The sequence below is a fragment of the Chiloscyllium punctatum genome, chromosome 48, assembly GCF_047496795.1.
Source record: "Chiloscyllium punctatum isolate Juve2018m chromosome 48, sChiPun1.3, whole genome shotgun sequence".
NCBI classification, from domain to species: domain Eukaryota; kingdom Metazoa; phylum Chordata; class Chondrichthyes; order Orectolobiformes; family Hemiscylliidae; genus Chiloscyllium; species Chiloscyllium punctatum.
In genome coordinates, this window is record NC_092786.1 from 54,325,247 (window position 1) to 54,348,576 (window position 23,330).

The window sequence follows — 23,330 nt, forward strand, 5'->3', positions numbered from 1 at the left end:
TTTATTTTAAGAACAAAATCACTTTAACAGATTTCCAAACGGAATCTTTTACACACTGAATTACCTCTTAAAGTGCTCTTTTAATAACATCGATAATATACAAAGGTAATTTTGTTCCCCATTAGATTTTCGGACTGAGAAAGGCAAATAAATAATAAATAAATCAATAAGTTACAACCATTAAATACTGTACGAACGAAATCACATTACAGAAAGATAAATTGCACATAACCACTTATTTCTTATCAACAATATTTTTAAATAAGTGGACATTAATTCAGACAGGTAGGTCTGTAACAGTGACCCTGAGGTCATCTATTCACTTTTCATATACAAAATTTCGTGCTCTTTAGTCCTTGCATTTATATTCACAATCTCCTGCTGGCTCACGGGCCCCTCCTGGTTGTTAGTGGTTTGGCTTCCCCTATGCACGGGTTTGCGCCTCTTGTTAAAAACCTTTTATTTTAAATTATTATTTACAGTCCTAAGGATCATTTAGAGCGTCACTTTGTGTTGTGTAAACGGGCTGGTGTGTCACTGCGGGAGCAGCGGAGGTTTGAAGGAACAGTTGCCAGTGCAATGTCGAGGGGTCAGCATCTTACACGAGAAATGGTGGAGGGCGTCGTGTGCTTCTGGGTGCAGAGAGTTGGGAATGTAACAGAGGGTTGATTAGAAGATTGAAAATCTGATTCTGCGATATCGTTCTCATCGGCATTGACTCGATGCGCGCACTTAATCAATATTTATGATGTTATTAAATGTTATTTTAAAACCACGAATATTACAGAGCAGCAGCCGTTGGACCCACCCCATCTGTGCCCACTTCTTGAAAGAACTCTCCAATTAGTCCCACTCCCTAACCTTTCCCCAGACTCTGCTCTCCTGTTCAATTGTTTGTCTAAATCCCCTTTGAAAGTTATTATTAGACCAGCTTCCATTGCTATTTAGCTAGCGCACTCCAGATCACAAGTCGCTACGATAAAACATATTCTCTTGATCTCACCCACCAAAAAAAGGTTATAATGATTAAATTCTGTCTTCCTTTCTTTTCAATAATTTCCCACCTAAAACTGATCAGCTCTTAGCCTTCATTCTGTATTCTATCTGCTTTTTACCATATTCGTCTTTTATTTAACTCGTTTCTTTTCTCATCAGGTTCCTTTGCATTATCCATTCTTTCCTTTAATATCGCTTTCCCCCCCCCTCAATTCTTTCTCCCAGCTCCTCATTCCCGAGTCCACCTGAGACCCTTTTCCGCTCGGCTAAGAATTGTGCTCTGATCTATTGTCACCTCCTTGTATATGGACGGTGTCATTCAGAACATGGCGATGAAATCATTACCTTTCAGCTTTTGTTGGATGGCGTAACGCGCCTTTCTCTCTTGATCCAGCTCATTGCAGAGCGTGTCTGTCAAAAGCAAATGAGGCCATCACTGAGAAAAGCAGCAGAGAGACGCTTGAAAAAAAACCTAAGAGAACTTCAGCAAGTCTCAATTTAAATAAAACAGCTTGTATGCATTTCCTTGCTCTCTCTCTCTCTCTGTCTATCTGTGTGTGTGTGTGTGTGTGTATGTGTATGTCTGTCTCACTCGTCTACCTTGCAAACTCGAATCAGTTCTAGGTGAACAGAGAAAAATCACAGAAAAATCCAAGTTACGGCCAAAGGGGTGGATTATGCTGGAAGGCAAGCTGAAAACCAGTTGAAAATTAAACCAAAGTTAGGCACTACTTCACAGGTAATTTTACGCCTCGATTTTTAATTTAGACACCATGAAAATTGCATTGGAAGAAAAATTCAATCATTTATTTGTAATGATGCCTTCCAGCCGTTTGTACATAGGATTCACATGCAGAGGCTAATCAGCCTGTACTGAAAGGCAAGGGCACGTTCGACGGTAACACAGGAAAAGGTCAGTGCTATTACAATTGGAATTATTGAAAAATAATTTAACTATAAATGGTCTTAATGCACTCAATGAAATGCTTACTGGAGACTGTTCACTTCATTCCTATAAACACTGACACGTGATTGCATTTTACCTCTAACGATTTGGAGTTGCTGAACCATTTCCTCTCTGTAGGCCAATTCCCTCTTCATTTGATCCTGAAAACTGTCTGTAGAAAAGTAGGGCAGATTTCAAGTGAATATTTATCGACACACTTTTTTGTTCCAGCTAGAATAGATTTATTTCAAAAGATTCACTCCCCTTGTCTATTGGGTTTAATCCCAATTAATGAATATTATCTCTTCCCGCTCATGTAGTTGCAACTATCACCAATTCCCTCCTTTGTCACCCAAATACTGTCCTAATTTTTGGTCTCTGTATAAACTTAATAGAACTATAGAAAGTATTGAGGCTGGAACTGCGTTTGTAGTCTAATTGCGTTTAGGTCACTTTCTCTGCAAGCATGTGGTTATTAAAGACATTATTACCCACAACTGTTTTTCTACAGGACAAGGAATTTGTTAGTAAGTTGAAATAATAAGGTGTCTATCCATAAGGGTTTGGGAGGGGTATTGATTCCTGTTACCACTATCTGAAGCAAACAGTTGACGTTCATGTGTCATGATGTACCCCCTTCACCACCACTCCCCCACCATGAGAGTGTGACATACCTTTTAGACTCTGAAATTCCCGTTCTAACTTCTTCCTGAGCTCCATCTGTTCCAAAAGTAGTTTTTGTAACTCTTCTGAAATATGAATAGAGAGTGTGGGCTCTTAACTTGCTTCCAGATTTATATAGAAATCTGCATTCAGCTTTATATAGGAACTTACTCTAAGGATTTATAAAGAAACCTACTGTAAGGGTTTATATAGAAAACTACTCCCAAATTTATACAGAGACCTGCCATAAGATTGTGTGAATGGCCATTGCATGTGCCATTAAAAGGAAAAGTGTTTTTCAATCTGGTACACAAGATGTTCACCTTGCAGGACAGCCGAATAGTTATCAGTTTTCATTCAGAATGAAGTTTCACTTCAGTTGAGCGCTTTCAACGCGCTATACCTAGGCATGAACCTTAAAACAAGACTCTTGTGTTTGATCAGCCACACTACCTGCTGGTATTTTCACGAACCGCCTTACTGATTGACCAGTGCCAACATCTCACCATTCCCTCTAACCTCAGGGTCTACTGCAGCTTTTCTTCGCAGTGAGCGCCCCACACCGTCACCATCGTTCGCCAACTATTACAAAAGCGACAACTCTCAATCCATCCAGGGTGCGCACAGCCGCATTAATGATGCTTAATTACATTTCAGCCTGCTTGAACCACAAACTCGAGAGAGATGGAACAAAAAATGTGGCAGCAGCAACTTGCAAACCCGAACACCAATGTGAATTGACAAGTGACCGGGTCAGGTCATTGCAATCACCAGGAGAAAGTGAGGACTGCAGATGCTGGAGTACCAGAGTTGAAAAATGTGGTGCTGGAAAAACACAGCAGGTCAGGCAGCATCAGAGGAGCATAAGCCCTTCTTCAGGAATGCGATTGCAATCAGCAGGTTAACATCGTTTATATGTAATTCACTAGTTATCAGCCAAAGTACCTGCTCCTCACTCAACTCTTATAATAATTGGAAAATCAATCGCCGTCAGAGAAAAATGTTAAAAACACACTGAGGATTTGAGATTGTGACTCTCGCGAAGATGAGCCAGGGGTACATTAATCATTTCACATTTACATGAAAAATAAAATATACTGTCAAACTAAATGCAACTCGATAAATGGAACAAATCTGTATATCCAGTCTCGTCTCTTGATTCATTGTATATCGGCCCCAGGAGGGGTTTAACCAAATACTTTAAAGTCGACCTTTCCTTAAACTCAAATCCCAACTTCAAAGGTCAGTTACATTCAAAATTGTTCGACAGAAAAGGGTAAAGGAGCGAAATAGTTCACAACAATAAACGCGCTTTTCAAAAAAAAATCCTGATTTTCAATAATTGACATTTTGTCGCAGCAAATGGGACTTTTTCGATGAGTGTAAATTAATGGAATGTCAAGGTACCATCTACCCGAGCCTTCGGTTTCTCTAATATTTGTAGAAAGTCAGAATCCAGACCTTTCCCCATGTTCTCAATGTCTTTTTCGACCAGTTGGGTTCTCGGGGTTTCCAGTCTAATGCCATCTTCGCCTGAACATAAACACAGACAAGCCTCGTCAGGTCCAACCAGCCGGAAGATCTGCTCATTCTGACATTGCCTCAGAGCCTTGTTGTGTAAGAGTTTCTGGGAATGTTTCAGTGGTGACAGCGGGATGCTGTGTGTGGTTGGAAACGTTAAGCTTGCGAGGTAGGTGAATGTGGATCGGGTTACATCCTTTAACAAGGAACAGTTGGCTAGACGCCTCTAAGGAATTTGAAAACTAAAACGACCCAAATCAAGAAAATATACAGCACCAATATCCCCCTCTACTACACCTTGCCAGTTCCCAAAAAATGGTAAATAATTTGCCTGCATACGGGACATTGCAGTGAATATGCAGATTATGTCAAGTATGGCTGATATATTCAGTGTCGTTGTGTACTCAATGTGCACCCTAAGAGTTGACTTGCTCGCCAATGTTAATATCTTGATAATTTGTTTACACTTTTGAAACAAGTAAAAATAAACGTTTGTTTAAAAAATGGAAACATCTAACTTGCTCTGACTTGAGACAACTTTTGTCCTTTCTTTAATGATTGTTGATCCCCAAACAGAAAGTGCTCACCCCGCTCAGAATTTGCTGAGGTCTCTTGGGAAACGCCGCCTTGCTGCTGATAGGATTTTCTAGGCTCGGGGTCCTCCGCTGTGCTCTGGGTCTCCTGGTCTTGCTCTTGGAAACACAACAAACCGAGTTTCAGTGTGAGAAACCGACTTCATCAGCTAATTACAGCCCTTGATACCCGCTAGGCCAGAGGAGCAGCCGCTGTGGTTGTCTATAGTTAGCAGGTGACTGCTCTGTAACGTAGTCTGCAGCACCGCGCTGTCTTGGTTATTCAATATTAACCACAACAAATAACTTAAAATGTCGATTGTTTCATTCAGTCAATAGCAAATAAAAATCTGACAGAACAGAATGAGGTCATTCGTCCTATCGGGTTTGGACCAGCTCTCGAAGCTAACCCAATTTAGTCCGACTTCACTGATCCACCTCCACAGCCCTGCAAAGACTCTCTCTTTAAGCAGGTATCCACTTCCCCTTTGAAAGTTCCTCGTCAATGCGCTTCCACTTTCCGGAAGTGACCAGCCTTAAACCCGAAAACGCCCAGAGTTAGCTCCGACCCAAGAAATTACGCCCCCCCCCCCCCCCGCCCGCCTTATTTTCTTTATGTTCGTATCATTCTTGTTGTTTTACATCGGTTTATGGATGACTAACTTCAAATTAACAGGAAAGTTTAACATTTCTGTTGGGGGTTGGGGTGGGGAATGGGTAACTGAGAGAGGGGGCGGTTTACCAGCTGCAGGCTCTGTGTAAATGGGCGCTGGAGTCGCGTTGCAAGCATTTTTCACACTGTTCAAGTGACCCTCCCGATCGTGTGGAAACACCTGCAAACAGAGGAAGAAACAAGCGAACTGTAGTCACGGTTTCCTGCAAAGACAAAATCCCTTAAAGTGAGCCTCCCCATTCCACGCGAATGTCTCTCATTTATATAACAGGAGAAACCCCCACTTGTTTCCATCTCTTTGAACATAAAGCATTCCTCTCCCCCCCCCCCCCCCCCCGCCCACCCCCGATAAACCTCCTTGATATTTAAAATCGGTCTTCTACAAACCTCGAAGTGGTACAGATCTCTGTTTCTGTGCATTTGTTCTATTACATGCAATTACGGATACTTGAAATGAAATGATTGAGATGAAATTGCGGCTGAGTACGACAAGCTTCCAGACTCTCATACAGCTCCCGTCTAATTTCACAGCATCAAATAGATTCTGATAATTTGCTTAATTACTTTTATTTAAATGTGGCTGGATGCTAATTTTCAGGTGTCATTGTAGATACGCCATGTGCCAACATCCTCTTTGGTGATTCTTTTTGAGGCGGCCTCAGTTTAAAATTGCTAAAATATTCCAAACATAGCGTTTCATTTTTGCCATCTCTTTCTGCAGATTGGCCAGGTTTCCCTCCGGCCAGACTGAGCAAAGTATCTATGACATCTGGTGCAAACTTTCTCAGTGGCAGGGTCAGGAGGGGGATTTTTGTTTATGGGGGGGGGGGGAGGTGTGAGGGAGAGAGGTGATGGGAGGGAGGGAGTGGGGATGATGGACGGAGGAGGTGAGGGTGTGAGGGAGAGAGGGGGTTGGGGTGTGGGGGTGGGAGAGAATGGGGGTGTGATGCAGGAAGGGAGTGGGGATGTGAGGGAGGGAGTGGGGGTGTGAGGGAGGGAGTGGGGGTGTGAGGGAGGGAGTGGGGGTGTGTTGGAGGGATGGAGTGGGTGTGATGGAGGGAGGGAGTGGGAGTGTGAGGGAGGGAGTGGGGGTGTGTTGGAGGGAGGGAGTGGGGGTGTGATGGAGGGATGGAGTGGGGTGTGATGGAGGGAGGGAGTGGGGGTGTGAGGGAAGAAGGGAGTGGGGGTGTGAGGGAAGAAGGGAGTGGGGGTGTGAGGGAGGGAGGGAGTAGGGGTGTGATGGAGGGATGGAGTGGGGTGTGATGGAGGGAGGGAGTGGGGTGTGATGGAGGGAGGGAGTGGGGGTGTGAGGGAAGAAGGGAGTGGGGGTGTGAGGGAAGAAGGGAGTGGGGGTGTGAGGGAGGGAGGGAGTAGGGGTGTGATGGAGGGAGGGAGTGGGGGTGTGAGGGAAGGAGGGAGTGGGGGTGTGAGGGAGGGAGGGAGTAGGGGGGGAGGGCGTTTGGGGGTTTAAGGAAGGAGGTAGTGGAGGTATGAGGGAGGGAGGGAGAGGTGAAGTGTGAGGGAGGGAGTGGTGGTGGGGGAGGGACTGAGTGGGAGGTGAGGAAGGGAGGGAGTAGGGTGTGAGGGAGGGACGGAATGAGGGTGAGGGTGTGAGGGAGGGACGCGGGGGAGGGTGAGTGGTGAAGGTACACGTTACCTCGTGGCCTTTCTGCTCCCCAGAAGCCTCGCCCTCTCTGACTTTCTCGGAGCCTTGAACACCAAAAGGGCTTCCTCGGCTCTCCCTGGTGGAGATGTCCTGTGTGGATTCAGGGGGAGCAGGGACCTCTCTGTCTGGGACGAGCTCAGTCTCTGGGACGGTGTCCACCAGCGGTGGAGAGGCCTCATCCTCCGGACATCTATTGGACTCGACATCGACCTCAGGCTCTTCCCCGTCGCTGTCCACCTCGGGAGACACGGACCTGTAACTGGAGGTGTCACTCATGAAGTCCGGTGACCCATAGCCGGGTCGGGCTCCGTTATAAACCTCCCGGTTCCCGTAAAGTTTGGCGATGCTCTCCGCGTCCTTCACCACTGGCCGGAACGCCGAGATGTAGTTGAGTTTCCGAGGCGTCAGGGAGATGCCTTCGACCGAGCGCGCCTCATCCCCGGAGCGGGGGTCCTCCTCATTCCGGGAGTGGGTACTGGAGCACCTCTCACTGTCGGCCAGGCTGTCCTTGGGAGTGTTACTGCTCCGGTCACTTTGCTCGGACACATCCATCTCGTTCTGCCGCCCATTGGGGGTCTCTGACACCTTGGGTTGGCTCTGTGGATACGGGGGAACGGGCAGGGTGCCAGCGGCCGGCCAGAACATGGGGAAAGACGGGTAGACCGTGTCCTTGGCGCTAGACCAGAACATACTGGGCAAGCCCCCCTGAGTCTTGTCCCCCACCACGCTGGCGTCGTCCTTTTTCTGACACAGCCCGAAGGTGGGGAAGCCGTACGGATGCGGGAAGATGGGCGGCGGCATTTTCTGCAACATGCCGAAGCTTTTGCTGGGCACCGGGATGACCGGGTAGCTCCGGACATTGTTGGCCAAGCTCATGCCGCGCCCCTCATCCTCACACCTCAGCGCCTTGTGCGGGATGTCCGAGCCCCGGGGGGGTAGCGAGCTGGCCCCGGGAGCTTTCAGGGAGGCCGAGGAGCCGGAGCCGTGGTTCGGGAGGGTTCTCTTGCGGCTGCCTCCATTGAACATCGCCTTAACATCTTCCCAAGCGTGGGCCAGGTACTCTGAGGGAACCTTGTCTGAAAGTTTGAGGTGTCTCCGCCAAGAGTTGAAGTTTGCGGCGTCGGGCTGTGTGTATTTAGTGTCCGGGACTCTGTGAGAATGGAAGATGAATTTATTTGGGGAAAAGTACATATTACAATAGCTGCACTTGATGCACTTGGCCCGAGAGCTGTTGTACCTGGCAGGGATGAAGTTACCACGACAACCCCAAGCGCACTCGTGAGACACATCGAAGGCAAAGTTCTCGGGCAGTTTCGGGGGCGTGTGCTCGCCCAGGAAAGACTTACAGAGCCTCTCCGCCTCTCTTTTGGTGATCATGCCACATCTCCGGGACGAGATAGGCATCGCCCCGGCTCTGCGCAGGATTTCCAGCTGGACTGGGGTGCACTGGACACAGGTGATACCCAAGGCCACTCTGCGGTTGTGGATCTCGTTGTAGCTGTAGTTTTTCAGCAGGGTGTTGGAGATCTGGGCCAGGCACAGCCTCTCCTGCCCGTCAATCACCAAGGAGACGATGGGCAGACCGTACAGAACGGCTTCCCCGATGGTATTGGTTTTCAGGTTGCTGGAGGCCGTCTGCTCTCTCTGGCTATAAGGTTGCAATTCCTGCTTGGAGTTCGGTGTAGAAGCGGCGTCGTTTATTACTCCCAGCTGAGTAGAAATCTTCTCCATGCCGGAGCTTCTGTCGAGAAATCAGCAGAAAACAACAATTCTATATCGAATATATATTCTTTTTTCCCAAAGCAGAAATGCAAAACGACTCGTCATTTTACACAACCCGGTTAAACGGGAAATTGCGCTAATCATTTGGAAACGATAATTACAACAATTCATCATCCTCTGGGGTAATTGAGAGAAATATTTCCGATCTAAAATAACGAGATTCCCCACTTATAAATATCTCCAACACCCCAGTCTCGGGAATAAATATCTATTTATTAAAAATTTAGGTCCCAATCAGAATTTTCGAATGCATTGTTTCTTTTCCCAATTAACGGGGAGGAATAATTTCTAAATGTTCAGCGTTTTCACAACGAGACAATATTATTTGGTGGAAATTTTCGGAGGAATTTCAGAGATCTGGACTCAGGTACAAGTTACTCCTTCTGCCAAGAAGATCGGTTTCCAGATTAAAAGTGGAACGTGGTAATATTTTTTTCAGGGAAACAGTTGGCACAGTTGCTGAAGCTGGCGCCACACTGGGTTTAATATCCCATTATATATATATTTTTTAAAAAATTCAGTGTCCTTTCCAAAACCTGGTGTGTTGACCAACACAGCGACCAGGGGCTGTCATTTCAGAATCTTCATTTAGTTTATTGTTAATTCCTACCTGCTCTGCGTCACTTCGGTTTCAAGATGAAGCTCAGTGTTGAGGGACAGATTATTCTGTGATGCAGAGAAAAGAAACGCGATTTTCAGCCGAACAGACAATCGCAATGTCTCGACCAAGGCTCTTTTTGTTTTAAACGCGCTTTAAATAAACTTAGCTCGCTCCCGCCGCCCGGTAATCCTTTGGAGGTCTCATCCCGCTGCACGGTATTTAATCCAAAACCGAGAGACGGACAAGATAAGCAACGGCGTTTAAGTACTCCAGCGACTTTACAACAACGATGGGATACGGTCAATTAGTATTTACATCACACCGTTAGCCCGGATCAGAGCAATGAATGGGGATAAATCAGAACTACTTTCTACAATATAGATCACCACTGCTGCCTGTAAAACATTTTTGACTAAAGACTTGAAAAAATGTACGGAAAAAGGCCCAAAACCCTTTGCTGTTCTAAAAGGATTAAATTGAAAGATACAGTAACTTTAAATGTGACACGGTAGAATCATAAAACGGGTTTGCCGAGCGGATCGCAGAATTAAGTGCAATTATACTGAATACACCAAGAACGATATAACTTGAAGATAGAATGGGGCAGTCATGAAACGCGTGTACTCACACTCACACTCACACCCACTTTCACACACACACCTTTACACTCACGATAACACACGCATGAGCCCATTCACAGTCACAGACACATTTACACTCACAACAACACACACATTCACACCCACTTACACACACACACCTTTACACTCACAATAACACAATCACATCCAGCGAGAAATAGAGAAAATGAACTTTACCCTCTATGTCTGTTCAATCTGACACAATCGTGCGTTCCAGTTTTCAGAAAATAAAAGTTGTTGCGGGGGAGACATGAGGAGGGAAGATGTCGGAGTCACGGCTCCTGCTCCCCGTTATCCTGCTGGAGGCTGGAGGGAGGGGGATGGGGGGTGGGGGGAGGTGGGGGAGAAGGTGGAAGAGAGGGGGCGGGGGTTCTGAAACTCCTGTCCCGCAGTGTGCAATCCCTCTGCCCCCGGTCCTTGTGTATTCTCTGTCTCTCTAAAGGCAGTGCAACAAAAAAAAGGTGTCGAGTATCTCAAAGAATGTCCTGAGAATCCATGTCCCTAAACTGCCCCATCTCCTTAATGCAACAGAACAGCCACATGGCAGCTGAATGGGAGCGGAGCTGATCCTTAGTTGAATGGTTTACATCGATCAAGCCACAGCTAAAATAATAGGAAGACACACCCACTTAGCGCCGGCAGAATTACATTAACCATTTGTCTACGGGATACCCGCTAACGTCAATCATTATTTTCCGTCAATCAAGCGCTGCTTTATCCAGTTACATCGTCTGCAGGCCAGGGACAGAGAAATATAGAGAGTGAAATCTTTGAGACTCGCCACTTGGAGGTAAGCTCTCGTATTATTGGAGAGTTGATTTTATTTTTTTGCTGCGTTTTGCTTGCTTCCTATTTTTTTTCTCTTCCTGTTTATTTCACCATTCAAAGGCTTCAGGCCATCTACCGCCTGGTTGCATTTTCATTCTGTTAATTTCAATGAATTCGCGTCAGACAGACAGAGGTGGCAGAGCTCAACAACTCAAAATAAAATCCCACGACTGTAGAAGCAAGAGCCCAGTTTTATTCAGAGTGTTTTAGAATGAAGGGTTTGGGAGTCAGACTAACACAGACTCTTAGAAGATCTCCAAGTTTGAAAGAAAATATTAATTTCCACATTCTCTGGCGTTGAAGTATCGCTAAACAAACACAGCGATTAAAGAAAGGCAGAACAGAAAAGTGGCAACATAGTGCAGAGCGGGAATGAAAAGAGCAAGAGAGTGAGAGAGAGAGGGAGGGCGAGATGATGCTAAACAAAGCCAGGAAAGAGTGGAGAGGACCCGAGAGAGAGGGGGAGAGAGGCCCACCTTTACTGGAGATCGGACACATTTCTTTTTGTTTAAAGCGGAACATGAATTGATGCTTTAAAGAATGGACACCATGAAATTGGCCCGACTTGTATCTGTTAATAACGTTACAAGGGGACAGTTACCAACCTGAAAGCCAGATTGTAGTGATTGTGCTTTTTTGACCACACGTGGTTTTTAGAATCAGCCCCAGGAGCGCACCGCTCGAGCGGTGCCCTTGGCGAAACTTTTAGAGCAGTGAGTTGGTGCTGCACCGACACTGGCTCCGTTCTGTTTGAATTAAACCGGACAGTGTCACCCTGTCGGCAAACAAGCTCATGAAACGGTCTCGGGAAGTTATGACGAGGGGATCGCCTCGCTTAAAGTTTGTTTGCCCCAGTGGAAATTGGGAGCCATGCAATTAAAATTACTGTAAGATATGACTTAGTTCTTCAGTTGAAAATTATGTTCCAGCGCTTCTTTTATGTGGTTTTAAACACTAGCCTGACTGCGACGTGTGTTAAAGGCTGATGTTCTGTGTACATAAACACTCTGATGTATTTGTGCAATATTCTGCCGTAAGTGGTGTAACACAATGCTGGCTCTATTAACTATTTATAACCTGATCAATAACCATCATTTAGCCCTGCTGGGGACATGATTGTGCTATCACTGACCCTCGTCTACCATCATCTTCTCGACTTCTAGATAAATTCTCCAGAAATTATTACCCGTTTAAAGGTCCAATTTCTGTTGGGTTCTAAAGTGTGTGTGAAACGCAACATTATTTTAAAACAGGGACACACTGTGAATTTTTTTTTTAACTAGAAGTGGAGACAAAGTCATTTTATAAGGTAACACCGAGTGAATATTGTCGCGGTGTTATGTAGAGAGGAAGAGCGGAGAAAGAAAGGAGGTCATATATATTTATTTATCAGAATATGAAACTTGGTGATCTTGGGGATAAAAATTGCATGTTCCCGTTTGCAGTTCAATAAAATAACTCGGAGCAGCAAAATCATGAGATAAAGATAATCAGTTTGTAAAACAACCTCATTTAATCTCCTTTCGTTTTATCGAAGGCTCTATAGATTTGAATTGATTATTTTGTAAAATGCATTATCTATCTATCTATCTAAATATCTATTATCTATCTAAATATCTATCTATCTGAATATCTATCTATCGTTAGGTGTTGTCTTTTTTTGTTTTTGTAACATGACGCCGTTTATTGCTCTTAATGGACACGTTAATTAAACTGTAATTAATCATACTGTCTGGATTCAAATTTGAACAGTTACACTAATCAAACAGAACTTAATAACGTCCATGAAACTGCCCGGAGCTATGACTTTTGTTAAGCAGACTCATGTTGCACTAAAGCAAGCGTTGGCAGCAGCTTTTCACGCCATATGTATCTTATACACCAGCATCGAGACGGGAGCATTTCAGGAGCGAGAAAGCAGTTTTGTCATTTCTGCAGAAGGCAGCTGAACCTTTTCCGCTCGACATCAAGAAATCAGAAAATCTGAAACTGGTTTCTATGTGAAACAGACGGCGTTTAACTCCCCTTTCTTTTTGGAAAAAAAAACCAAAACTATTATTTGGTTTAACTGACGTCGCAGGTTTGATACCGACTCAGGGGACAGAAGCAAATGCAAAATTTATTGAGTAAAGGAGCATCGACGTAAAGCTGAGACAGTATTGTGTTTCGTTTCAGCTTTCTACAGCCACAACGTCCCCGCCACCCACCCCCTCAATAATTAGAATCTTGTACGGTAATTATTCGCCACCTTTTAATTATTCAGAGGTCTGAGTGAGTGTAGTATTCCGGCCAATGATTTCGTAGGTTGCAAAAGCTTCGAATACCCTGTGCACGGGTTCTATGTAAACCTCGTAAACGCACCAAAAAAACACTGGCTTTTCACCAGCTTCAGTTGATGAATTTATTTGTGTTTTGAAAACATATTATTTTCACACGTATTCGAATCCATCTTTAATAGTCTGCAAGCGGCCATCAAAGGTTCAGAGGTATCTATATTTATTTAAATATGTGTCAGCCGCAACACCCCCCCCCCCCCCCCCCCCACAACCACCCCTACTCGAAGTGAAGACTTCCACTAATTATAACCGGCTTGGCAACACATTCGCTCCCACAGATGCATTCAGCTCAAACTCCGCAATGGTTTGCTACCCCTGCAGCTAGAATCCTACTCGGGTAAGGAAATCACCCTTTCCTTAGGCGAATGTCAGTCCGATAAAGCGAATCGTGGTTGACTGCAAAAGTTCTACACCTGATTGTTTAAGACTTCAACCCAAAACACACGCATCTACTGGAAGGTCTCTGGTTCCGCTCTGGGATATAGACGGATAAATTAATGCTTCTAGTCCGCTCGGGGTTTTGGCCTTTAAATATACACAAACCCTTCTTAGCCAAAAAAACACAAGATACTTTCGAAATAGGCGGCTGTAAGCAAGTGCATCAATTTGTAGGGAAACATTAGTTTTTACCAGACCCCTGTTGAGCACAGTCTCACAACATGTAAACACTGGGAATGAAATTGGTTTCTGTCGGCAGGTCTGAGGCCTCAGCAGTCACTAACCTCATCTTATCCCTGTCACTGGGCCTCCGCCAGTTGGGGATCTTTACTTCTTTTCATCAATCCTTAAATCAAGCGAAGTTCGTCTCCAAAGTTGTTTTGTTGGGATACGTGGGACCGCTCGACGGGCTCCGATATAGCTCTGTACAGTTCATATTGGAAACCAGGGCGCTCAGTGGACAGCTTGGAGGTGGATTCACGTTAAAGCTACATTATTCCAGCGTGCAGCTTATCCTAGCCGCTGAGAGAAACGTGCAGCAAGGCAGTCTCTGTCATTAGATCAGCAAAGATGGGAGGAACATTTCATTAATGAATTGTCCATTAGTCTTTGTTAATTACAATATCGGTTGTTTGTCAGTCCTTATGCACTTGTCTTATAACGCGGCAACCTAACAATTGATTTTTTTTGTTAAAGGAATTCCCGGGAATATCAGAATACATTTGGCCTCAGCTGTTTAGCCTGTAATTCATCATATTTGTTTAATCATGATATTTTTACTTTTGAGGTGCGTGTTATTAAAACACTTGGTCTTGACCTGTGAACATCACTCACTCAAACATTTACTCACTCACACACTCATTCAAACATAAACACTCACTCAAACGCACACACACACTCCAACACACCTTACTCAAACACACACATACTCAAACACATCTCACTCACACACTCAAACACAACATTCACACACTCACTCAAATACAATCTCTCAAAAATACAGGCTCAAACATGCACATTCACTCAAACAGTGAATTCTCAGCTCCAACGATCTTCAGCCACATACCAAACAGGTTGTGTTCTCTGTACGTCTCCTGCACAGCGCACACATCGAACACAAAGTTACTTGGCTGACTGAAGCCCAGATGTCTGTAAAGCTAGCTGATTACAGCAGACTAACTTTTCACTACAGCGCCCCCCCACCCCCTTCAAACGCGATACTCCCTTCTTCTTTCTCTCTGAACTAACCGCAAAGCTTATTGTTCAGAAATTAAAACGGGTATCCGAGTATTTTGAACAGAAAAAAAATGTATCTCTCAGACGCCATACTGTCTGTGGAAACTGTAGAGCTGTAAGCGGGACTCTGGGCATTAAAGAATACAAAATGCGTTTTAATAACTGCCCACAGCTCGTACATAAACCTGAAGGTGGGAGGGGGCTTTACTGCATCTAATGATATTTTTACTCTATTTTGTAGCAATAACAACTCGTTAATGTGACAAATGCACAGAATCTTACTAGCGTCCTTTACAGTTAGTTAAAGATAAAGTACTCTGCACCTAAAACGAACCATCCATCAATCTATCCGCACCTGAGGGTAGATACCGAGGAACACAGCACATTTCAAACAAAATCTGAAAAAAAACTTGCATTGGTATAGCGCCTTTCACTATATACAGATGTCTTACAGTTGATGAAGTCTTTCCGAAGTGTGGTGATTGGGTAATGTAGGAAACTGCATTTTTACAAGATTACATTTTGCAGTAATCGAATCTGACATCAACTTATATAAATATTTTCTGTTGTGCACTAAAGGTAACATCGAATTCAACAAACACCAAACATGGGGTGAAATATTTTATTGTTACGGGGATGTCACTGTTGGCCACGGAGTGAAAAGCGTCAACATAATCCGGATACCAAAGTCAGCGTCACCTCAGGTCAGTGACATAAGATTCCTGACGTTAGGAAGACCTGTCATCTGTCTTCATACTAGCGCCTGATGCATTGATAGGAACGCGGGACCTGTACAGGCGGGAGAAAGGACGAGAAGGGTGTGCAGATGGGATTAGATGAAGGGACGGGGGAGGATCACGGAACAGCCTGTTTGGGCCGAATGGCATGCACCAGTTTGGAACAATGATCCGCTGCTGTAAAATCCATGTCAAAGTACAAGAGCTTCTAACTGAACGAGAAATGGATGTGAATCTGTCTGAGCTGATGAACTTCTTATAGTTCATAGCTGTGCGTTTGTGGTGTCTAAACCATATTTAATAAACGCACACTGACAGTATTCGCTATCTGTTTAGATTTATGTCCCAACCTCCATATGTTATTATAAAGATTGACCCTTAGGATAATCATTAAGCACACGTTACTGTTACACAACCTGACGCTGATAATTTAACGGTGCGAACAGCGAAATGAACTATTCACCTGTTCCCGCATGATGGCGTTTGAGATCTCCGCTTGGATTTGCGCCCAAAAAGTTCAGGGTCGGACTGAACGTCCCTAATGCAACAGACAACCCGACATGCGCAGGACAGTGCTCACTACAATCCACGTATTATTCTTCAGGCAGTGTAAATGAGGAGGGTTATCCCACACAGGAGCAGCAAGGAGGTGAAAGGTATAGGCTGAATATTCGGATCAGCTCCGATGTTGGTGAATGGCGGGCTGCGAATGCAGCTATATAAGTAAACTTATGTTACTGGGTGGATCAGGCCTCATGGCTAAGTCATAACGATTGTCCTTACTACCACCCCCTCCACCTCACCATGGAGAGCGCCACCCATGGGACAACTTTAAAAACGTCCTTCCCAAAATACATTTATTTTGTCTGAATTACTTTAAAGTCTGCCCCCTCCTTGAATGACAAAAGCTGACATAAAACACCAGGAGGCCGGTTTTCTGTACTCCAAAGTGAGCATTCAATCATAGCACCAAAATTTCTGAGAGGTATTAGTGAGTGTCGCAGGTGTATGTGTCAGTTGTGCAAGTTGTAGAGAATCGGAACGCTATGTGGATCGGAGGAGTGTACATGCCTGTAGGGACAGTCTTTCAAAGAGAAAAAGAAACATTTTTCACAAATGCGCTCACATACAATGCCTGGTAGTCATTTGCCAACCAATCAGCACTCTCCTGTTGTGCAGTCCAAATGTTTGGCTTTGCCTAAATCTGTACTCTTGCCAGATGTCCTGATGAGTGCAAAATGAGAATTTTCGACAGCACTTTTCTCTTCAAATATAGGCACTGTTGCGATATTGGAAGGGGGACAGCCAATTTGCGCACAGGAAGTTCTCACAAACCACATTGGAAATATTGGCCAGAGTGACATTGGTCCAGGGATAAATATTGGTCAGGACACTGGGGCGAACTCTGCTTTTTAAAACAGACACGGGATTACTTACTTTTCCAGAGAAGCAGATGGTTTTAATATCTCTTCCAAAAGATTACAATTTTAACAGTGTAGCACAGGGAATGCAAGCCTGATTGCCTACTCAATTGTCTGGAGTAGGGCTTGAATCCACAACTGCCTATCCCAGAGATGGGAGTGCTGTCCACTCCGTTACAACTGAGACTGTTAAGGGTATGTATATGAAAAGAAACCAATCTCGCCCAACCTCTCTGATCGTTTCCCATCGTTTATTTGTGGGATTTTCAAATCTCTTTCTGCGTGTTTGGAGATGTGAGTGCATTCTGACTGATAGTCAATGTTTAATTTGAAACTGTCATTGAAATCAAAACTACGCCCCCTGTCCTCACTTTGGCGTATAAGGTTATGAGAGCCACGGGCAAGGTAGACAGGAAGCAGCAAGTTCCCTTTAGTTGAGGAGTGTAGAACGAGGGAGGAGGAGGTTTAGAGGGGATTTGAGGAAGTAAAAATTCAGCCAAAGGATGTTGGGAATCTGGAGTGCACAGCCTGCGGGATGGGGGTGGTGATGGTGGTGGTGGTGGGGGGGGGGGGGGGTGACTTGCATCCTTTAGAAAGGACATGGGTGAGCACTTGAAATATCATAACAGACAAGGTGATGAGCTAAGCACTGGAAAGTGGGATTAGTGCAGATAGGTCTACGCTGGCTCGATGGGCAGAAGGATCTCTTCTGCGCTGTATTACTGTATTAATGCAATCTCAGAACATTGTTCAGGGATAACTTTCCTTGACTGGGCTAATCTCATTCACCCAGATTTGTCTAGTTATGCCTCTCAGATATTTGCGTGTGAAATAGATAATCTCAAATTTTGTACGTATTTCTGCGTATGTAGGAGAATCTGCATTTTGCCGGTATGACTTTTGCTGTGACTCTCAGAGAGAGCTGATGCTCACACAATAGTGCTGTGTTTTAATATTCTGTGATCCTATGTGGATTCCGCTGTGTGTGTGTGGTTTATCTGTGTGTGCATGTGTCTGTGTGTGAGGCTGCCTGTGTGCGCGCGTGTGTGTGTGGCTGTCTCTGTGTGCGTGTGTCGACTCTGTAGACTGTGTGTGGCTTTTGCTATGTGTGTGTTTATGTGTCAAAGCTGAGTTCACAGTGCCTGAGCTTAGCGTCGTTCCTCAAATGATTTTAGTGCCCCCACTCATTCTCAGTTAGATCAATTGAATCAGTTCGTAACCTGGAAAGGGCTGGCCATTAAAATCCCGCAACCCCACAGCACTAGCCTTGTCTCAAACCTTACAACAGGGCTGCCTAAACCCGCACCCCTACACTTGCAGCCCCCTCGCCCTCCAAAACTGGAGAAATAAACCAGTGTGGACGAGAAATTGAAGGATTCAGCAAATTCTTCTTCTGCAGGGACAAAGTTTCAACCTGGGTCATCTCAGTACAGACAAAGTTGTATTAAAAATGGTTAAGGTCAGTTTGGCAATACGTGGTGCATGGTTCTCTCGCAAGACCCCCAGGAACATGCACATTGTTGGGTTTGTATTCCCGTCACAACGGAGAAGAGTGTTGCAGGCAGGAGCTGTCAGTAAAGATGAGTGTTACATTCCAAACATTTTCTAAACAACTGTTCAGGGACATTATTCCGCACCTTGAACGCGGACGTCTCGGCTCAGAGGTAGGGGCACTACCACTGCGCCAGAAGGGACCTGGGCATCGCATTCTATAATGAGTACATCACATTCATGGGCGTCTACAAACTCACTCCAGTCTATTACTGGATGTTGCTAAAATGCACCCAGATTTGACCACAATCTCACCGTCCGCTAAAATTCGGGTGTAAAGGAATTGCAAGCTGGTTGCTATGTGTCAACACAGTCTTGAACATTAGAGCACCATTTCCTGTTGGATGAAATGCTTAAAGCGCCAATCAGGGACCAGTTGCACTAGAGGGATTAGAGACGTTTACAATATTTATAGGTCACACCACAGCACCCTCCACCAATGCACTCACTCAGACGGGACCCCAGAATAGAGGCCGCGGATAGTACTGAGATTTCCACCAGTTCTTTCTATTCCCCTGTCATCAGAGTGTGGTAATTAACAAAATAATATCTAAGTATGCTGTTGGTAATTACCACACACCATGCACGTCTGTTTATGAATTTTGCATTGATCAAGAGAGTGCAATTGGAGGCTAGTGTGATTCTGGGGAAGGTTGCTGTTTTATAAGTTCATAGTCTCACTGGGTTTTTACTATGCTCCATTATCAAAGCATAAAAGGTGCAGCAAAGCTAAAATACCATGTTGGATCCTTCTTGACTCAATGTCAAAGTTCCTCTGATCATGTTTCTCTGAAGCGCCTGGGACGTCTATTTTACCTTTAGGACACTAAATAAATGTAAACTGTTGAATTGCGCGTGTTTGATCGGCCGCGTTTTAAGCATAATTAGATGGTGTCAGAAGCTGTTTAGCATTTGTCAAGGGTACGTCAGCGTTCTATCAGCACGTTTAACCCCTGTCCCTCTATACACATACCACTTTCCTTTACATCCAAAGCCCTGTCCCTCGAGACCCACACGCCTGCCCCTCTGTACACACACTCCTCCCCTTAATACACACACTCCTGTCCCTCAATACCCACACCCCTGTCCCTCTATACACACACTCCTGTCCCTCAATACCCACACCCCTGTCCCTCTATACACACACTCCTGTCCCTCTGTACACACACCCCTGCACCTCAATACCCACACCCCGCCACTCAATGCCCACCCTCGTCCCTCTATACTCACACCCCAGTCCCTCTATATGCACACTCCGTCCCTCTATACACACCCATGTCCCTCTATACTCACACCCGTGTCCCTCTATACCCACACCCCTGTCTCTTGATACACACACCCCTGTGACTCTATACCCACACCCCTGCCCCTCTATACACACACCCCGTCCCTCTATACACACCCCTGTCCCTCTATACTCACACCCCTGTCCCTCTATACACACACCCCGTCCCTCTAAATACACACTCCTGCCCCTCTATATACACTCCTGCCCCTCTGTACACATGCCCATGTCCATCTATACACACACCCCTGCTCTGCTATATCCACACACCTGCCACTCTATACACACTTTCCTGTCCCTCTATACCCACACCCCTGCCCCTCTATACACACACCCCTGTCCCTCTATACACACACCCCGTCCCTCTATACACACACCCCGTCCCTCTATACACACACCCCGTCCCTTTAAATACACACCCCTGCCCCTCTATATACACTCCTGCCCCTCTATACACATGCCCCTGTCCATCTATACCCACACTCCTGTCCCTCTATACACACACACCTGCCCCTCTATACACATGCCCCTGTCCCTCTATACACACACACCTGCCCCTCTATACACATGCCCCTGTCCCTCTATACACACACACCTGCCCCTCTATACACATGCCCCTGTCCCTCTATACACATACACCTGCCACTCTATATATACACCCCTGTCCATCTATACACACACCCCGTCCCTCTATACACACACCCTTATCCCTCTATATACACACTCCTGCCACTCTATATACACACACCTGCCCCTCTATACACACATCCCTGTCCATATATACACACACCCCTGTCCCTCTATACTCACACCCGTGTCCCTCTATATTCACACCTGTGTCCCTTTATACACACACTCCTGCTTCACTATACCCACACACCTACCACTCTATACACACTTTCCTGTCCCTCTATACCCACACCCCTATTCCTCGATACACACACCCCTGTGACTCTATACCCACACCCCTGCCCGTATTTACACACACCCCGTCCCTTTATACCCACACTCCCGTCCCTCTATACACACACCCGTCACCCTATACCCACATCTCTGTCCATCTATACACACATCCTGTCCATCTATACACACACCCCTGCCTCTCTATACACACACCCCTGTCCATCTATACACACACCCCTGTCACTCTATACACACACTCCTGTCCCTCTATACACACACCCCTGTCCATCTATACACACACCCCTGTCACTCTATACACACACTCCTGTCCCTCTATACACATGCCCCTGTCCATCTATACACACACCCCTGTCCCTCTATACACACACTCCTGCTACTCTATACACACACCCCTGTCCATCTATACACACACCCCTGTCACTCTATACACACACTCCTGCCCCTCTATACACACACCCCTGGCCATATATACACACACCCCTGTCACTCTATACTCACACCCGTGTCCCTCTATATTCACACCTGTGTCCCTCTATACACACACTCCTGCTCCACTATACTCACACATCTGCCACTCTATACACACTTTCTTGTCCCTCTATACCCACACCGGTGTCCCTCTATACCCACACCCCTGTCACTCTATATCCACATCCTTGCTCCTCTATACTCATACCCCTACCCTACACACACACCTTTCCCTGTATGCTACACACACCCCTGCCCCCTACACACACCCCTGTCCCCTACACACACCCCTGCATTCACTCTTGTATATTCACAATCACTTGTCTGAATAAATACTTGTAAATCCTGCACTCACTCGTGTACTTACTCTCGTTTGAGTCCCCACAGGTTTACGCCCTCGCTGATACACCCCCAACCTTCCCACGTTCGGGCACATGTTCCAATCGGTTCCCCTACCTCTAACAGCACACACTCACGAGATTCAAAATCCCAAATTCCCGCCACGCGGCCAGGAGTCACTCCATCTAAAGCTGAACTCACATCGAGAAACCTGGGAACATTGGGCCCAATCCAGCCGAACGCTGACCTCAAAACAAAACAAAGCATTTATTAATCTCTAGACGTTTATTTTAATTTAAGTTAGCAATGAATATACGCACCCCTGTCACTCTATACACACACTCCTGTATATAGAGTGAATATTATTTCTAAAATTGCAACACATTTAATCATTAAAACCATTCATTATCTGCGTTCCGAACGTGAAAGGGATTTCATTTCACAAAAGATTGACAAATCCTAGAATTGACAGGTTCGTGCCACTTTCAAATTGATGCTAGAAAATAAAGCGACCGAATACAATGTTAATCGGGGTGTGTATTTGTGCGTGTGTATTTCTGTGTGTGTGTGTATGTGTGTGTGTCTGTGTGTGTATTAGTGTGTATTTGTGTGTGTATATGTGTGTGTGTCTGTGTGTATATTAGTGTGTATATTAGTGTGTATTTGTGTGTGTATGTGTGTCTGTGTGTGTATTTGTGTCTATCTGTGTATTTGTGTGTGTGTATTAGTGTGTGCGTATGTCTGTATTAGTGTGTGTGTGGGCGACTGACAGTTAATGAGTGAGTGAGTGAGAGTGAGGAATGAATGTGAATGAGTGAGTGTGAATGGGCGAGCGAGTTAGTAAGTAGAATGTGGGAGCGAATGAATGAGTGAGTGAGCGGATGTGTGAGTGTTTAGGAGCAAGTGTGAGTCTGAGTGCGTGAATGAGTGAGAGCGTGTGTGATTGAGTGTGTGTGAATGATTGAATGAGTGAGTGAGTGGATGAGTGTGTGCGAGTGAGTGAGTGAGCAAATAGGGGATGACGGCGACAGAACATAGAATGATGCGGTTGGGATACTGCAGTCTCCACATCCCATTCCCAGCAACACGGAGACGGGGCTGTGAGACTTTTTGGCAGCGCCTGGAAAGAGAGGCCAATGATCGAGTGTGGGGTCGGGGGTCAGCACTTGCTATCAAACAGAGAGCACCCCCTCCCCTGCCCTCGCCCTTCCCCACACCTCCCCCAGCGATCTCCAGCAGCGTTACTTTTGGAGCAGACGGGCGAATTATTTTTCGGTTAAAACTTAGAAAGCCGTGTCATATAAAGAAGCACCTCTCCTTTCCTGGAGGGCTCCGAACGAGATTGCAACATAAATCACAGCGGTCTAATTCTGTGGAAGTTTAATAAATGCTGCTATTCAAAATGAATGTTCTCCATTTAACCGTTGTATCAGCAGCAAATAAACCCATGACCCCAATAAATTTAATTTTAGAGGCCGATCAATTCTGCGTTGTATCGATTGAACGGCCCCATACATTAGATCCCCTGCTCTCTCCCACTCTCTCTATAGCGTTCTCTCTCTTCGATTACAGTCTTATTAAGGGAAAAGATTGTTCCAAGAGCATGGGAGTCTACTGAAAATTAAACGGTGACATTTTAATTACTGGCTATTGATAAAAGAATCCCTTTAATGGCTGTTTACAAGCCTTGGCATCGTTAGGATGAC

The 23,330-nt window shown here is 45.4% G+C and overlaps 1 protein-coding gene and 1 long non-coding RNA gene across 5 annotated transcripts in view; one reads left to right on the top strand and one right to left on the bottom strand.

The window, feature by feature from the left end:
• Nucleotides 1–23,330, bottom strand: part of skor1b (SKI family transcriptional corepressor 1b) — a 24,988-nt gene continuing 1,658 nt past the window's right edge. The window contains exons 3-12 of one of the 4 annotated variants that reach the window (XM_072565271.1): nucleotides 21,742–21,866; nucleotides 9,430–9,485; nucleotides 7,029–8,778; nucleotides 5,441–5,531; nucleotides 4,714–4,818; nucleotides 4,067–4,138; nucleotides 2,617–2,691; nucleotides 2,040–2,114; nucleotides 1,342–1,407; nucleotides 1–632 (exon numbers count right to left, since the gene is read on the bottom strand). In XM_072565271.1, the coding sequence (XP_072421372.1) occupies nucleotides 535–632; nucleotides 1,342–1,407; nucleotides 2,040–2,114; nucleotides 2,617–2,691; nucleotides 4,067–4,138; nucleotides 4,714–4,818; nucleotides 5,441–5,531; nucleotides 7,029–8,778; nucleotides 9,430–9,485; nucleotides 21,742–21,866 (2,513 nt within the window). In that variant the 3' untranslated portion in view covers nucleotides 1–534. Of the gene's footprint in view, nucleotides 633–1,341; nucleotides 1,408–2,039; nucleotides 2,115–2,616; nucleotides 2,692–4,066; nucleotides 4,139–4,713; nucleotides 4,819–5,440; nucleotides 5,532–7,028; nucleotides 8,779–9,429; nucleotides 9,486–10,238; nucleotides 10,634–13,947; nucleotides 14,160–21,741; nucleotides 21,867–23,330 lie in introns of those variants that run through there. The other 3 variants (XM_072565273.1, XM_072565272.1, XM_072565274.1) reach the window with 3 other exon arrangements.
• The window catches only part of LOC140469054 (uncharacterized), a 26,404-nt gene continuing 13,463 nt past the window's right edge, over nucleotides 10,390–23,330 (top strand). Inside the window, exons 1-2 of the long non-coding RNA XR_011955936.1 lie at nucleotides 10,390–10,851; nucleotides 15,479–15,603. This is a non-coding gene — a long non-coding RNA (uncharacterized lncRNA). The remainder of the gene's footprint in view (nucleotides 10,852–15,478; nucleotides 15,604–23,330) is intronic.